This window comes from Poromitra crassiceps, assembly GCF_964638095.1.
Source record: "Poromitra crassiceps genome assembly, chromosome: 14".
Lineage (NCBI taxonomy): Eukaryota > Metazoa > Chordata > Actinopteri > Beryciformes > Melamphaidae > Poromitra > Poromitra crassiceps.
Window position 1 is genome coordinate 27,535,954 of NC_139633.1, and position 17,837 is coordinate 27,553,790.

At 41.7% G+C, this 17,837-nt stretch overlaps 1 protein-coding gene across 2 annotated transcripts; it reads left to right on the forward strand.

Annotated features, from left to right (window-relative positions):
- The first annotated feature begins 851 nt into the window (after nucleotides 1-851).
- edaradd (EDAR-associated death domain) lies at nucleotides 852-17,769 on the forward strand. 2 transcript variants are annotated; one of them, XM_083650995.1, is made up of 6 exons: nucleotides 852-1,028; nucleotides 9,751-9,809; nucleotides 11,175-11,259; nucleotides 12,039-12,109; nucleotides 15,114-15,159; nucleotides 16,064-17,769. In XM_083650995.1, the coding sequence occupies exons 1-6, from the start codon at nucleotides 971-973 to the stop codon at nucleotides 16,450-16,452; spliced, it is 708 nt and encodes a 235-aa protein (XP_083507121.1). In that variant the 5' UTR covers nucleotides 852-970; the 3' UTR covers nucleotides 16,453-17,769. The 2 variants fall into 2 exon arrangements, with proteins under 2 accessions (XP_083507121.1, XP_083507122.1); XM_083650996.1 differs by having other exon boundaries at nucleotides 11,175-11,217.
- Nucleotides 17,770-17,837: the final 68 nt, after the last annotated feature.

Below are 17,837 nucleotides of genomic sequence, written 5' to 3' on the forward strand. Positions count from 1 at the left end.
GATGGATTGCAGTAGGCTACCCAATTTTGGACGTGCGCATAGTCATAGTGCCACCTACTGGCAACACAAACAGTGGTTTATCTCGAGAACTGTTCTTCAAACTTGGGGAGTGCACTGCCAAGAACCTGACGGAATGCGGTGCTCAATTTTGGACATGTGCATAGTCATAGCGCCACCTACTGGCAAAACAAAAAGTGGTTTATCCCAAGAAGTGAAGGAGTGTGCTGCCAAATCAGATTACATATGAGGAACTTGACTTGCAGCTTGCGTATATAGACGGTTTTCACCAGAGCGCAACCCCACAGCACTTCCTTTTTCTCAGCATTCGGCAAACTGCAGAAATATTCACTCAACATCGTTACTTTTGTTTTTGCCGGTCAGTCCTGCACTTGAATGTTTTTTTTTCTTTTATGTCCATAGCAAACACTGCAACAGGAAGTGAGCGGGGGTTCAATTTAGAATGTTTTTGTTGTCAAGTTAAAACCGTCTATAGACCCTAATGAAGGATTCGTTGGGGCTGGTTACCAAACTAGAGAGCTCGATGTTCAGCTCCGATTTCATCATATTAATTTCATCTATATGTTCACGCATGGTACACATATGTCTGCAGCACAAAGTAGCCTATATTCTACCGTTTGATTTCGAAAACAAAACAAAACAAGGCTGCTTTTGCCACGGGATCCTAGTTATCATTTCCGACCAAAAGCACTTGAACGCACCACGAATCGTATTAATGACTTCCGAATTGAAAGGGGGATTTACTGTACGAGGAGACCATGAAGGCAGCATTGATCCTGACTTCCACTCGTCGCTCTGCAGCGTTTCACTCATCTTACCTGCCGCCGCTGGGCTGGCTGGCATCAGCGCGCTCTATCAACTGAAGAGGTGGCATTTATTATTGTATGTTTTGTGTTTTTTAGGTTATATAGACTGCATTTATCCTATCCCGTTAGCCGTTACTCTTACTTGCATGTCAGTGTTCAGCACTGCGAAAATGACCAGTTTGAGGGCGTATAAGGAGCCATTTGGTGAGTAAAATGTCTTGTATAGCTTGTCGTGTATAACTTGGGCAAAACTTTATCATGTTTATTAGGCTACTGTTCTTGTGTTTTATGACCGCTCTTCTTTATTCGCTTTCCATCATGCCAATTAACATTTCACTCTGTAAATGTTGAGATATTTTCGACCAAATTGAACTGAAAATATTTTGATTTAGGCTACTTGTTTTGTTTGTTTGTTTTCACTGTTTGTGAATACTTTCCCCCCCTTCCATTTTAACAATATATATGAACAAAAATGAACAAAATGAACAAGCTCAGACACAGTAAAGGAAAGAAAACATACATAATATCAACACTATAATGTGGCGCTACCATCCATATAAGGTGCTTATATAGCCTACTTGTAAGAGATGTTGCGCATGGGGTGCCACGCAAGGTGTCTAACAGAAACCAGCCAGTCAAGTCACCCACAGCCCCCAACCTCGTCGAAGGTGCCAAATAGTTTGACACTTTTTAGGCGAGTTGGTTCTCAAAGATCTGAGCCTCTCCATCCTTATAACAGAGATCATGTCCGTCAACCACAGTTGGAAAGAAGGTGAAGAGGGGGACTTCCATTCTTTCAGGATGGGTTTTTTGGCAACAGTTGTCCCCAGTGTCAGAGACTATTGCACAGCTGTGGGGAAGCGCAGAGAGGTCCCCGAGCAGCCGAAGATGGCGAGTTCTGCCTCCGGCTGAAGGGTAATTTTGTAGGCCTTTAGAGTACTGTACCAGTCAAATATTTTGGCCCAGAATCTCGACAGTGAAGGGCAGAAGCAGAAGGCATGAGACAGAGTGACCTCTGACACCTGACACCTGTCACACAGTGGTGAGACAGAGTGACCTCTGACACCTGACACCTGTGACCTGTGACACAGTGGTGAGACAGAGTGCCCTCTGACACCTGCTGTGACCTGTGACACAGTGGAGAGACAGAGTCCCCTCTGACCCCTGCTGTGACCTGTGACACAGTGGAGAGACAGAGGGGAAGAACTTGAGCAACTTTAAATTGAATCAGCCGGTTGGCGGGGGACGCAGCAACTGCTTTCAAATTGCAACCACAAACTAGAGGAAGTTTCTAATAACTTTAAAAAAAATCCCCCCAACTTCATGGAAACACATTTAGTCTAGGCAGTGAGCCTACACATTAACACATGAAATAATCTGGATTGAACTGGATTGAATTGTAATCTTTCCTGTCTATGAACCATATTGATTCAGAACACAACTAAGGAATGGGGTCATGGGGATGGAAATATTTCATGGGTATCAGAGTATCAGGGACCGTCCTTCCCCTCTTTCATTTGAATGTTGTGGCTAACGTGTAGCGCACGGGGGCAGATGCTTGTCGTGGCTCGAGGAGGAGGTGCGTGGTGGTGGTGTTCATGTTGATGCTGATCTCACCTGGAAAACAACAGCATCACAGTGTCCCATATTCGCCTTCACTGTGCGGTTTTGTAATATGTGTTGGTGTGTCTGTCACTCTGTCTATCATATTTCATTTTTGGCATTCGTTCAAACTAAAAGAAATGACACTTGAACTCTTGAGTGTGGCATTTTTATGCATTTCTTCCCTACTATAAAACATTTGTTCGCAATGCAATCAGATTCAACAGTAGGCTACTTCACATTTATCTAGGCTATTTCAGTCATATCAAGTTCTAGTCAATTTTCTATTATGTAAAATGCAGTTTAACAAAGCAATGTTGGTTGTCGTTAGGTACAGTTATTTCCTTAGCCAATCAGCAGTCACTTATAGGTGTGGTGATTGGATGAAAGATGCTGTAAGATTAACCTTAACATATTGTGGTAGTCTGTAGCCTGCTACCAACACAATGTAGTTGCTGGAGGGAAAAGCAACCAAATGTTACCCAGTCCTATTTTAGGTGATAATCCGGCAGATTATTATTTTATTTGCTGACGTCATTTTCCTTGGGTTTCCTGTTGCTGCACTTTCTCTTTTCTTTGTCTGTTCAGCCATGGTGGCTATCCCTGCACATGCTAACGACCCAGTTCTTCTGTTTATTCCAAAACAAACCACAATCGTTAGCCTCGTCGTAGCATAATAGCATAAATCATAGCGCAGTGTGCTGTGCTGTGCTATGCATTAACAAAAGGGACATTCTTGACATGAAAACGTTGCAGATTGTTACTTGAACTGCAACCTGCCATGTAAACCTTTACACTCTGTGTGAAGGTTGATCCATATCTGCTTTTGGATTTAACGTTTAATATGAAATATCTTTGAATTTGACCAAGACAAAGGCGGGCACCAACCGGAACACACACACACAGCACACACACACACACACACACACACACACACACACACACGCACGCACGCACACACACACACGCACACGCACACGCACACACACACACACACAGAGAAAGAGACAGACACACACACATCATCACCCACCAATGCACACGATGCAGTGGTAGAGGCAGTTTGTACAAAGTGCGTGTGTGTATCTTAGCTCTCGGTCTAGACGCCGCCGTACCCCCGGCTCAGGTATTAGCACGCCATTCACCTCCAGCCATGTGTGGAAACCAAATGATGACAGAGCATACGCCCCGCGCCACACTCTGCTTAGAAATACTTCGAAAGTGCGCTGATCCTTTCATACGAGGCATGGGTGGTCAAAAACGGAGAAAAGCCAGGTTCACCTGCGCGGAATTATGGCCCTAAGCAACGTATTATGATGTGGGTTATATTTCATCTCTTGAACTTTATCCAGAGCGTGCAGTTACATGCCCCTCGCATTCCCAGAGAGGCAGAAACAATGCTACAACAACTGATGTGGAGGTTAGACTTACACTTGATAATTGGACTGGCTATAAGGCCTAATAGTTACTGTATGTCTCAGTATCTAAAGGGAAAATGCACCATAATACTTCAACACTGATTTGTTTTTTTAATAGCTGCGATGTAGCTCGCATTTCTGTGTCCTTTTTAGTTGTTTGGTTTGTATTGCCTCATTCCTGTGGGATAATTGGCCGAACGTAGAGCACACACATCCAGATATCTCCATCGCAGCTGCAGACAGTGGAGTTTTGACAGCAGAAGATGATAAAAGGAGATGTTTCTGCTATCTGAAACATCAATGGTAGACGTCAGGCTTTGGTGTCGGCTCCTCACGATCAAAGAGCGAGGCGCTTCTTCTTGCACGTACCGTCTTGCAATGACGTTGGGTTCAAGCAGCATACAGGGAGAACAGGGATACCACTATAGCCTCGATAGACCAGAATGCAATGCGGCCCTAAGCAGTGTTGGGCAAGTTACTTTCAAAATGTAATATACTACATATTACTAGTTACTTTCATTTGAAAGTAATAAGTTACTTTACAATATTACTTTCTGTGTAGAGTAACTTGTTACTTATTAAAGTACTTTTGCATTACTTTTACCAAAACAACAGCGGCAGCAGAATGACATCGCCGCCCCGGAACCATCCCGAAAAATAATTTCACCCGCCTTGAAGTCAGTGTAAACAGTCCAAAATTCTAAATGTTATTCTTTTCCTTTGTTATTGTCATCTATAGTGGTTATTTGCATAAAAACACACAGTTTGATTAGGAAATGATTGTATCTTTATTAAAATATGTGCTTTGATTAAATAAAATGTAACTCAATTTGGAACTTGAGTTACTTGACAAAGTAACTGGTATAATATTACTGAAATCCTAAGTAATCAATTATATTACTGAGTTACTGCTAAAAGTAATATATTACATGTAATATGTTACCTTTGTAATGAGTTACACCCAACACTGGCTCTAAGACATGTGGCATTTTTGAGTAAGCGATGAGGAACACACAAGAAATCGAAGTGGATGAGGCAGGTTGGGGAAAGTGGTACTGGGGTACACACCCAAAAACTATATTACTGCAAGACACTACTACAACAATAAGCCCTGGAATGCATTGGACATCAGAGTTTGGTGATACTTAACAGGGGATTTTCCCTTCAAGGGCATTTTGTACAGACATCTACAACAGTGACGGAAGATCTTGTGTTTCCAAGTGTTAGAATACAACCGTTTCAGTACATTACTATTGTTATTTTACAGTGGATTTATTTTTGGTGTATTTGTATATTAGGAGCGCACACATTCAAACACATTGACATAATGTGTTTTTACCAGGGGTGTAGTGGAGAGCAAAAGCCACCCAAACTCACTTTACCCACACAGATAAGGGTACATGCATGGTATACTGTATATTAACATTACAGTATGTAGTATATCAAACTGTAAGTTACCTGAAGATAGGGGTCTTAAAATCAGAAAACGAAAGTACATACAGTAAATGAATGCATTTCATGATAGCAAAATACCACGTGTATTTTGAAATAGTGACGTGTCACGTGATGTGACGAGTGTACTCGGTGTACAACTGCTTTTCCTACTAGACTGCAGCGTGTTCTTTACAGCGTTTCCTACTAGACTGTGGGCTGGTCAAAGCAGACACTGTGGCCCGGGTGAACCACCTAAGTTTCCCCTCTGTGTATTCCACTGAATGCACAGTGTGAGATATTTTTGGTCCTTTCTGTTCAGGAAGCAAGTGATGATGAGTTGAATTCTATACACCACGTCCACCATTTGAAAGATCTAAGACCTAGCTACTCCCATTTTGATTAGATTTTTTCAATTTTAACAATATATATGAACAAATGAATAAGCTCAGACACAGTAATTACAGTTATTACAATGTGGTGTACTACCATCCATATAAGGTCTGGTGCTTAGTGTGGTCTTTGACTGAATTTCAATCATGGAAGACTAACCTCTACAGCATAGTTTAGAGCACCCCATGCGTACATGCCCCTCGTCATTCAGGGTGTGTAACTCCTTAGTGACATCACTGATGACATCACAATTGCTTGAGTGACATCACTGATGACATCACAATTGCTCGAGTGACATCACTGGTGACATCACAATTGCTCGAGTGACATCACTAGTGACATCACAACTGCCCCTTCTCCATTTCCCAATATCCAATCAGCTAAGGACATCTGTCTCTCCTGATCTGCTGAGCCAATCACCTAAGCGGTGGTGGTGGTATATAGAGCCCTTGCTACTATGTCATTACTCACATTTGTGCCATCATCCTCAGCTGCTGTTCATTATCACTGGAGCAGTTGTCTCGCCCCACCCCCTCCCCTGATCACCACCAACGTCATGGCTCCTGTAGAAATCCCTATGGGGGGATTATCTATCCTATACGTCACTGACGCCCCCCCCCCTCTCTCATCTCAAGAGGAGCGTCATCATATCATGGAGCCATACGCCACACTTAAACTGGTTATTTGTTCAATAATGCTTGTTAAAACTTCCTATGAGTCTCTCATGATTGAAATATACTTGTAAGAGATGTCGCGCCAACACAAGGCGTTCAACAGAAACTAGCCAGGAAAGTCACCAGCCACCACCCTAACCTCGTCGAGGTAGGCTAGAAACGGGTCCCAAATAGTTTAGATAGAAACTTTTTAAGTGAGTTGGTTCTCAGGGATCTGGAAGAAGAAGGTGAAGAGGGGGACTTCCATTCTTTCAGAATGAGGCTACTCCCATTTATTGATTCCTGGAAAGAATAACATATAGAATGATAATAGTCATAATTGCCATTATCATCATCACACTTTAATTATTTGGTATTTAGTGATTATAGAGACTTGTTGTTAGCTTGAGTGTGTTTTGCAGATAGTTGACGTTTGTGTCTTTACAAGGTCTGATGGTCTAGTTGAGCCAAGTCATTGTCATTATTTGACTAAATTAGAGTAATTTAAGTTCAGTTTTGTTTGACATCACACCTAACATTACCATTCGGTTCAATGAGTTGAACATTCATTTTATTATTTGATTGATTTGTGATTTTGCATACATGAACCATTATTGTGATATAATTTATTGATTTCAAGAACAATTCTTCTTCAATTCTTATGATTATCATGATATTGATTTCAACCATATCGTCCGGCCCCAATCAGAACCAAAGAATTGCAGCGACATCAACAAGTCTATGGCATGGCTAGTTAGTTGTGATTGATATAAACACTATTCTCCAGACAGAGGAGTAAGCTAGCTAACTCAAGCAGAGAGGAAACATCTAGTAAAACATCTAGTAAAGAGATAATACATCACCATGGTATATATATATATATACTGTGTTGTCCTTTGCTTTTCTGCCTTAAAGTCGAGCTGAACCCAAGAATGACTTTTCTTTTCTTTTAGTTCAAATACCTGGGTATGCAGTGCACCTATTTAATAATGTATGCAAAACAAATCACAACAATCTAATTTCTTTAGTTTTTCACACTTTTTCACATCAAAAGTTCGTTTTTCAAGATTTCATTGATAACAGTAATTTACAGTTTGCTGACGTCACCCAGTACTATCAAATTTCTACCCCATTTCAACCAATCATATCACGACATGCAGCTGTCAATCAAATCTTCATTTCTGGATAATTTTCTCTTCCAAATGAAGTCGAAAATGGCACCTAGTGCCTCTCATCTGGCAGAATTCCTATCCCATAAACTAACTACTAACTTGGCCAATTGTTAGAAACGTGAACAAAAAACAAAAACTATAATCTCTAAGAAGGCCAAGAAATGTAACTGGCTCGTTAAAACGCGCATTCCAGGGATATCGTATCGTTACAGCAGCGATAATGGCGCGCGCATCCGAGAGCTTGGTTGTCAGGGGTCGCACCTCGGAGATTCCAGGCCGACGTGCTGCACTCTCCGCTCGGCAACACGAAGGCAGCTGGCTGCCTGCGGGTCGCTGACATCCACTCCTCCCGTCAAAAGGCTCTTCCCGAGGGGAGCGCCACAACACGACTGAATCCCACTCGATTTGGAGGCGGAACACGCCAGGATTGGCCAAAGCCCAATCCAGTCCCCAGAATTGTCAAATAAAATCATCGACATGATACTATGACCCGCCTCTCAACCTGTCATCTTAGACAAACTATGTTTTCAGTCTGAAACGGACTCATTATGCACGTGACCAACAGATGGTTCAGTTCGACTTTAAGGCGTTATCACCTTCGTAGCTGAGATGTGTTACGGCGTCGCTCGCTTCCTTATGGCACCATCCTCCCTCCATCGTGGAGTCGTTGGAAGTACCAGTAGATCGGGGGGATTGGGAGCGTCTCGAAATCTCAGCAGTTGGTCAAATTATTGTTGAATCATTGATATCGATCAACAACCCCGTGAATATATGATGGTCAGATTGTGATAGGGGAGAGTAAAAAAAGTGTACGTACGTCCCCTTTAATGTGTTGTACAGTTACAGCAGAGTTTGTAACAGGGTTGATGCCAGTGCCACTCATGTGCCAAAAAAAAACCTGTGTTATTTATTGTTTGAGGAAATGAGGCAGTGCTTCGATGACTTATAGGATCACTGACATACAGGCTCTAGTTTCTCTTTCAACGCTCGACCTTATCAGCCTCACATTCACAATATTCAACCATATCTTGAAAGCTGTAGATACGTAGGAAAAGCCTCGGATACACGTGATCGCGTCATCCCTAATTCTAGTTTAGCATGCAAATTAAAGTTTCATCGTCATAGACTGTAACCCAAGAAAGGCCAGGGCACTTCTTTATCTGGAGCCCTTTGGGACACAATGGCTTCACAGTGACGTAGAGCGACGCTGGACCCACACGGCCTCGTGCAGGTATTTTGTGGAGCTGAAAAGCTGCCTTTGTGCGCCTCGTACAACTCATCCGTGAACGTAGCTCACTCAAGATGTGCCTCCTCAGTGCTCAGTCCATTCAATAAGGTTTGATTTATTAAGAGCTTTATTCCATCCAGGTTGGCTCAACATGATTTTCGATGACAAAGCTCTCAAAGCAAAGAAAAACAAACAGCATTACTAACCAGTGTTGGGAAAGTTACTGAAAATTGGTAATTAGTTACAGTTACTAGTTACTTCTCTCAAAAGGTAATTTAATTACTTTAAAGTTACCAGTTACTTCAAAGTAATTAGTTACTAGGGAAAGTAACTTTTGCGTTACTTTTAAAAGTCCGCTTCGATTGTTATTAATGCACACATTATGTTAGTGTTGCTGTGCCACAGTGTGGCATTGAACATTCGCTTATTGGGGAGGCTTATAGCCTATCAAGGTCATTAGCCTCTGGGGGTCTGGCTGCAGCTCTCTCCCCGGACTAGGTCTGAGGATCAGAAACTGGGTAATCCTCTGAATTTGTCCGTTATTTTCATGTCCTAAAGTAACTAGTAACTAGCCCAGTTACTATTTTAGTAACTGTAACTGAGTTACTGAATTTGAAAAAGTTAGATTACTAGTTACTGAAAAAAGTAGTTAAGTTACAACTAGTTACTCCCAACACTGTTACTAACACAACCCACCTAAAAGTACATTTGCCCCACCGTGGCAAGACTGATGCGGGTGGAAATCTAATTTATCCCATTTGCTGTACTACACCGCTGATTCATGCGTCATTACCACCGAGTTATATCGCGTCACAGTTTTGAGGAAGTGCATTTTAGGTGCACGTCTGTGGTTGACACTTCCAGTTTTTACAATGCACATACTGTATATAGAGAGAGAGAGGGAGTATATTTACGTGGTAATCGGATCAGAGGAGGCAACACTGTGACGCTGCTATGCTACGCTGACGTGTGTGCTGCTCTTCTTGAACACAACTCTGTTATTCATGCCTGTTCCTTTTTTCGTAACAGACAGAATAACCTCAGAACCAGTGGAGGACACAGATACCAGCAGCTTTATGGCAGAGATTGTAAGTGTCTTTATTCATTCATTTATTGGTTCAATTGTGTGAAAGGGCATTATGGGCCAAATGAGCTTGCTTGTCTCTTCTTGAGCAACAACGATGGTTTGCTTTGTGCTGATTTCTCATTGCCAGCCCTTAACCCATTGATACCTGATGCAGCATTTGTGTGTGTGTCCCTTTAAGACCGCGAACTGCGGTTCGCGGTCTTAAAGGGATACACACACACAAATGAGGGATATACACGCAAATGCTGCATCGGGTATCAATGGGTTAAAAAGAAGAGTCTTACAGTAATCTGGTGAGAAATGTACCATAACTGAGCACAATGTACTGTGATTTCTAGCACCTGAGGGCTCATTGAGGGACATGTTGTAGCAAGCTGCTCCCCCCTTTATTCAAACAGTGTAATCTTCTTCCACGGTTACAGCCTGGAAACCTTCAATGTGCTCTCTGTCTCATGAACAACACAGACTGAATGTGTGAAGCTGACCCAGCTGAAGACGTTGTGTTTTCCTGTGTCTGAGCCTGTTTGTCTTGTTCGTATATTGTTCTTTAAAATAATTTAAAAAATATATATATATATATAGAAGTTGTGTTTCTCAGGTTGACTCTTCGGCTTTATTCATGTTTCACTCATGAGAGACCAGAGGGTAGAATTAACGAGCAAGCTTTATTCAAGAATGGCATGGCGATAAGATCTATGGCATGAAACGGCATGGCAACTAATTCTGGCAACTAATTCTATGGCATGGCAGCATGGCAACTAGTTCTTTGGCGTAATGACTGCGTGGTAAGATGCCTCTCTTCTTGTGGTGAGAGAGGAGGGCATCTGCTCGGACTAGGATAGAGAATCCCCCCTCCCCCCCGTAGGGGATTCTTCAGGAGTCAAGACATTGGTGGTGGACTGGGGAGGTGGGTGGGGCGAAACACAGCTTCAGAGGATGGGATGCGATCAGCTCAGGTACAGCAACCATGGAGGAGAAGGATCAGGGAAAGAGGACGATGACACGCTGAGCATGGCTATAAGTGCTGGCACGTCATAGCCTCGGCGTTGACGACATTACCGACGTCATATTGGCAAGTTGAGGGGCTGATTGGCTGTTGAGGACGGGGTGATGAGACACACGTCACGGCGGACGTCACACTAGGATTACGCTTGACGTCACACTAGGATTACACTAGTCTTAGGCTGGGAGCTGACGCCTATTGTGATGTGACGTGAGGCAGCGTGTCTGGTCTTCATCTTGAAACTAGGTCGAGACCACCATTACTTTTCATTTTTCATTTCATTTCATTTATTTAATGTGACTCATTGACCATGATCACATGGTTCACCAGTATAACCGTTGTCTCTCCCTCTCTCTCCCTCAGTCGTTGGAGGCCAACTATCCAGTCCAAGTGACAGATCCTCATGGTAAATTAGCAGTCGACTTCAATGGCACTTTTCACAAAGCATGTATGAGCGCTCTTTCATATTTTCAACAATCCACACATACAGTCACATATACAGTCATTCTGGCATACTCTTACTCATTTAGATAGTCAAATGTCAATGCATCTGTTTACAAATCATATTTTTTAGACTATTTGCTCATATTTGTTAAATATCAAACTACCAAACAGAGCTCACTATGTCAACTGACAGCTGACTCTGGAGACAAGATTATCTTTGGCTCCAAGTACTACCAACCTGACGCTGCCGGATGGTTTGTTTCACAGAACCATCTGGGAACTCGAGCTTGAAAACTGGCTAAAAAGGCGCAGGCATTTTCAAAAGATACTTTTGGGCACGTGATTGGGTGATCTGTGATCTCGTTCTCGCGAGTCCAGCTGCCTCGCAAGGTTAAAGTCCTACAGCCATATAGGAAAAACCACATGAATTTCCCATGTGATGACACGTTTTCCCACATGTGTACACATGGAAAAACACGTTATCGCATTGGAAATGTTATCACATGTAACACGCGGAGCACCTGAAAATGTTCCAAAATCCACACATTTCCGATGTGCAAAGCCCATGTGTGTGGAACACCTATGTTGCTCATGTGATATGAGCTGTTTCACATGGGAATTTACACATGCATGTGAAATTCATGTGGGGGGACAAATTATATATATGTCTAAAATTCACAAACCTATCCTAGAAATGCATGTATTCACAAAACAGTTTTTTGTTCATAATACAGTTGTGTTAGCCTATTCTTTTATATAGCCAGTAATGTCTGTCTCCACCAGATGCAGTGACACTCCATCTGAGCTCCATGCCCCCTGGATACCTGACTCCCTCCTCAGACCGAATAAGGCAGGTCCGTATTTCAAGCTGTTTACAATGTTAGTTGGTTCACAGTTCACACACCTTCTTATTACATTGTCTCATTTATATGTCACATCAAACCATCACTAAGTGCTAGGTGCAATAGAGGCAAGCCGTAACTCAAATATCCAAATCTTCTGGCACTCAAACCATATTAAAGGGATAGTTCGGATTTTTTGATGTGGGGTTGTATGAGGTACTTGCATACAGTACAGTCAGTGTTTATTTGTTTATTTATTTGGATCCCCATTAGTTGTTACCGAGGTAACATCTACTCTTCCTGGGGTCCACCTTAAAAACATAAAAGTATACACATGCTTTCACATATATTGTAGGCATACATTAACCCCCCCCCCCCCCCCCCCCCAAACAAAAACAAAAACCGAAAAAAGACAAAACCAAATCAAATCAAAACATTACAGTACAGTACACTACACAAAAAAATATTTCAAGCAAATAGTGTTTCAATGAACCACATACAACTCTGTATCTCTGCTGCATCTCGATATCAAAGTTATATCAATGTCTTTTGTGGGCCTGTACCCAAGAATAGCCCCTTGACTTTCTTTTTAAAGCTATCTTTACTTGGTGCTTGAGTCATTAAGTAAGGCAACTTATTCCAATGGGAGAGATGGCTCGATACAAAACAGTTTCTTTCATTGCATTTGTTCTGGGTTGAGGCATTGTAACATGACCCCTACTCACTTGTCTCGTTTCACGGTCACGTCTGTTCTTAGAAAATAATATCTTTGAGTACAGGCTGCCGGGTTGTTTTATTAAAACACAAATATTTCTGAATAAAATGAGGAGACTGCATGTTAATCTGACTTCCACTTTCAGCCAGGAAAGATCAGCGTGCATTTGATCAATCCTTTGCCTTTGTAGTGTACTACTACGATGCAGTAGAATGCAGCCGGCACGGTCCTAGTTTGAAGAAATGTAGACCGGCGTCAGACAAGTAGAGCCGTCGGCTGAGTGTGAAGGGGCCATGAGCAAGAACGTAAAGCTTCCATACTGCTCACCTGGCATAATCCAAGTCTCCACAAGTCCTGAGATGCCAAGGCGACTTGAAAAGACATCATTTACGCCCTGTTTTTTTTTTTGCTGGAATCTTCAATGTAGCCAGGTGGTGCAGCAGCCTCACTTCTCCCCCAGCTGCTGCCGCACCTGGCTACAGTGAAGATTTCAGCTAAAGACAGGGTGTAAATGACATATTTTCAAGTCAACTTGGCATCTCAGGGCTTGTGGAGACTTGGATTACGCCAGGTGAGCAGTATGGAAGCATTTGATGTATTTTTTCAGTTTTTTTCAGTTTTTGTTCATGGCCCGCTTCACACTCAGGCTCAGCAGACAGCTCTACTTGCCTGACGCAGCCCGTCTCCATTTCTCCAAACTGGGACATTCTACTGCATGTAGTACACTTAGTGTATGCAAGTACGTCATACAACCCCACATCAAAAAATCTGAACTATCCCTTTAAAATAAAGTAGCACAAATGTATCCGGTTGATTGAACCTGAAATGTGAAAGTTTATAATCAGTGCTCTAAAAAAAAAAAAAAAAAAAATGGATCATGCCAAAATGACTGCTGACTCGCCTCTCATATACATTCATTCTCCTCATGTACAGTACATTCATATCATGAGAAGACATTTGCAACTTGCTTTGACCTGGTATGCATAGTATGCTATACTTCATGTTCTTGCATTATAGCATTTTACCACCAATAAATCGTTAGCACATTCATTTTGAGGCAATATAATTAGTGTAAACAAACGAGACCATCACTGAGAAGATTGGGATACTGCATTAAATATTATGTGACAGTAGTTTGGATTTGGCAGGAAATCTGTTGTCCTGCTTTATGGCATACTGTAAAACAGTAAGAGGGTGCTAAAGATGGTTATTGTATATTGCTGATTATTACTTCCAGCGATTGTGGTATTGGTGTGTAGCCTACATGTAAACATATTCAGTGGCAGATGGTGGAAGGCCACTGGAAAAAATCACTTTGTAACTGTTAAAAGTTCAGCCTCTCAGAGACACCAGGGGGGCGGGGGGGGGGGGCGTGCAGGAAGCAACAGGATTTGGGGGAAATGTGCAAAATGTGGTCTTCATTTTGAGAATGGGAATTACACTGATCTATACTTCACTTACACGACACCCACGCGCACATTTAAAGGGACAGCTCACACTAAAATCCAAAATACATATATTCCCTCTCACCTGTAGTGCTATTTATCCACCTACATCGTTTTGTGTTATTTGCCTGAGTTTTGGAGATATCGGCCGCAGAGTTTCTGCCTTCTCTCCAATACAATGGAACTGGATGGCACTCGGATTGTGGTGCTCAAAGTGCCAAAGAAATACATTTGATAAACCCAACAGCATTATTGTCTCTTTCCAGAAATCATGACCCGGTTACTCAAGATATTCCACAGACCTTGTTATGAGCAGTTTCATGTAGGAACTATTTTCTTTTGACCGAACTACACCCGCTAGCTGCTAGCTAGTTCCTACAAAAGAAAATAGTTCCTACGTGACTGCTCACAACAAAGTCTGTGGATTATCTTGAGTAACCGGGTCATGATTTCTGGAAAGAGACAATGCTGTTGAGTTTTTCAAATGTATTTTTTTGTTTCTTTGAGTACCACAAGCCAAGTGCCATCCAGTTCCATTGTATTGGAGAGAAGGCAGCCATCTCTGCGGCCGATATCTCCAAAATTCAGGCAACTAACACAAAACGATATAGATGGATAAATAGCACTACAGGTGAGAGGGAAAATATGTATTTTGGATTTTAGGGTGAACTGTCCCTTTAAACCCACAACTTTACAGGACAAAATCATTCTCAATCAACGATAAAGCAGACCCTGCAGTGAACAATGAGTGAAGCTCATGGTCTACTTTATATTCTTACAATAAAAGTGGGTGGAATGAAGAACTGTAAGATGAAATTTAACTTTAATGACTGATTGTATTTCTCCCCCCATGTAGCCAGTGGAAGATGGCGAAGAATGCATATGCACATCTATTTCACCAGGTATATCAAATGTTTTCATTCTTATGATAGAAGAATCATTAATAAATCATCATTCCATGAAAAATACATTATTGACTATTAATATGATTGAAGCCTTGTTATGACTGAAGCAAATATATACAAATTAGCATATATCTTCTGGTGACTTCTACTTTGCTTGGAAAACAGTTAGCAAAACTGGATAGTAGGCTCCATGATAACACTTTAGCATACCCTATGCTGAGTGACTAGGACACTAGCATTCTCTCAAAAGTGACTAATTAAAGTGATTGATTGAATGACTGATGATGTAATCTTATTCTTAAATGATATGGGACCAAGTCTTGCAGGTTTGCGTAGGTTGGTAATATTTATTTAAAAAAAATAAGGTACTGTTGTGTACTGAACTAGGGTCTACTTTTCCAATTTTCATAGGAAGTGAAGGTGGTAGGCAATGGGAGACAGCTAAGAATGTCTGCATAGCAGAAGAATAGTACATGGTAGCAACACTCACTCGGTTCCAAAAAACAAACCTGGCTACATCAGCTATATTGAGTTGATGTATTTCATTTTTAAACATAAATATACAGGCCATATAATAAAAACAACTTCTTATTACTAAAAGTCTTCCTACTTTGGATAATACTATTTGCCTACTATTACTTAACGTAATGTATGCAACAGTGTGAGCTTAGAGTCGACTAACACTCAACATACATTCTGAACCAACCCAGTCCTGCAAGATTTTACTCCAGCTCAACTCCTGAACAAATTGAAGTGTCATGAAAATGTGTTGCCCTTAATTAGATCAGGTACTGTATGCACGAATGAATTAAATACTATGGATGAGACTTTCTTCCTGGATGCATGAGATGATTCAAATCTAACGTCCGATTCCATTTTCATTGTCTGTTTTTGAGCGTAGACTTCCCCAAAGAGCTGCAGTTCCTCAGCAGCTCCTGTGAAAAGTGTTGCTGTCCAGCTCCTCCTCCCAAGATTAGTGACCTTATGAACGACAAAGATCTCCTGGACTTACTGCGACTCAAACTGGATCCAAACCACTGCACCATCAAGAACTGGAAGAACTTTGCCAGTCGCTGGGGAATGAGCTACGACGAACTGACCTTGCTGGAGCACCGGACCCAGGGCTCCGTGTCCCACAGCCCCACCCAGGAGTTCCTGCTACGCTACAACCAGAAGACGGTGACTGAGCTCACCGAACTTTGCAGGATCTACCAGCGCATCGATGTTTTGCGACTGCTGCAAAGTTGGATAGAGAAGGACTGGCCCACACGCTGGCAACAGACTCATTAACAGCAGCACCCACAGTTTGAATCTAGGAACTGTATATATATATTTCTCCTGTCTCATCCTTTTTCTGTCATGGTGGTAACTGTCTGGGTGTTTTTTCCTACATAAGCACTGACGAATTTGACAAAATTGGGTCACTTTGGCAAGAGATTTTTCATAATTAGGCCTGGTGTAAGAATGACTGACAAGTGAAAAGCATGATTAATGAGAGAACGTCAGCATCACTGGCTACTTTACATAGTATCTCTTATGGAGTCCCGCAGGGATGAGTCTGGAAAACATGGCTGCTAACACTTCCGGCTCGTAGGTGTAAAAGGCAATGGGATATTTGTATGGGAATTTCCGTTAAGTGCATGAAATAAGGTCGGTGGTTAACAAAAGTTTATGAAACAGTGAAAGGTTTGTGTTCAGCATGATAATCTTCCTTTTCCCCCTACGAACCAGCAGCGCAGGGACTTCCAGGCATAGCCTACAAAAATATGTCATCCCTGCGGTACTCCATATGAGCACTTCTTTACAGATCAAACAGCATATTGGCTTTCAATTAACCCATTGATACCTGATGCAGCATTTGCGTGTATATGCCTCATTTATGTGTGTATCCCTTTAAGACCGCAAACCGCGTCAACACGGTTTGCGGTCTTAAAGGGATACACACACAAATGCTGCATCAGGTATCAATGGGTTAAGGGTAAAGTTGTGTTGAGTGTCTTATTACCGTATATAAAGCACTTATGTTCAATGTCTGCCTGTCAAACACAAGGTGAAGGTACTATCGATTTCTGGAGATCATTTTTATGCTCCGAATTTCTAAAAGCAAATGACTTGTTAAAATACATCCAATGACATTTTTTTACACAACCTTTGTGTAATTAACAAGACAATTGTCATTGTTATTGCATAGTATGGGAAATAGGAGTTGTCTTGATTTCCCTTGACTTTGGACTACCCAAATTTGATCCAAAACTACAGTTGTAGACTTATCTGTGCTCGTTTCAATATTTCGTTCAGGTTTTTTTTTAGGTTGTAGTAACAATAGCATTTTTGTCTTTAGTGTCCGTGTTTTCTCAGTATGAAATAAATGAACGTCTAAAAATTATCCCACTACATTTTTGACAAAGAAAATTGTGATGTAATTTGCTATATCGACAGCAGACTGTCACAAGTCCCTTATACACAATTGCCTTTTTGTATTTAATAGGGATTTACGCATTGGTCAATGTTTTTTTTCCCCTCTTACTCATCTGCATACCTTCATTCACATCTAATGAAATATGGGTAACACTATTTGTATAGTCCACCTACAGAGTCTACAGCAGTGGTTCTCAAACTTTTTGCCTCAAGGACCCCTAAACTGACACAAATTAGACCACAGACCCCCATTTGAT

Bases quoted from the DNA above. Each gene is read 5' to 3' on its own strand.
- edaradd (XM_083650995.1), top strand. From the start codon at position 971: ATGTCAGTGTTCAGCACTGCGAAAATGACCAGTTTGAGGGCGTATAAG. The intron at 12,110-15,113 runs GTCCGTATTTCA...CCCCCCATGTAG, and splicing joins CCTCAGACCGAATAAGGCAG to CCAGTGGAAGATGGCGAAGA. The intron at 15,160-16,063 runs GTATATCAAATG...TTTTGAGCGTAG, and splicing joins ATGCACATCTATTTCACCAG to ACTTCCCCAAAGAGCTGCAG.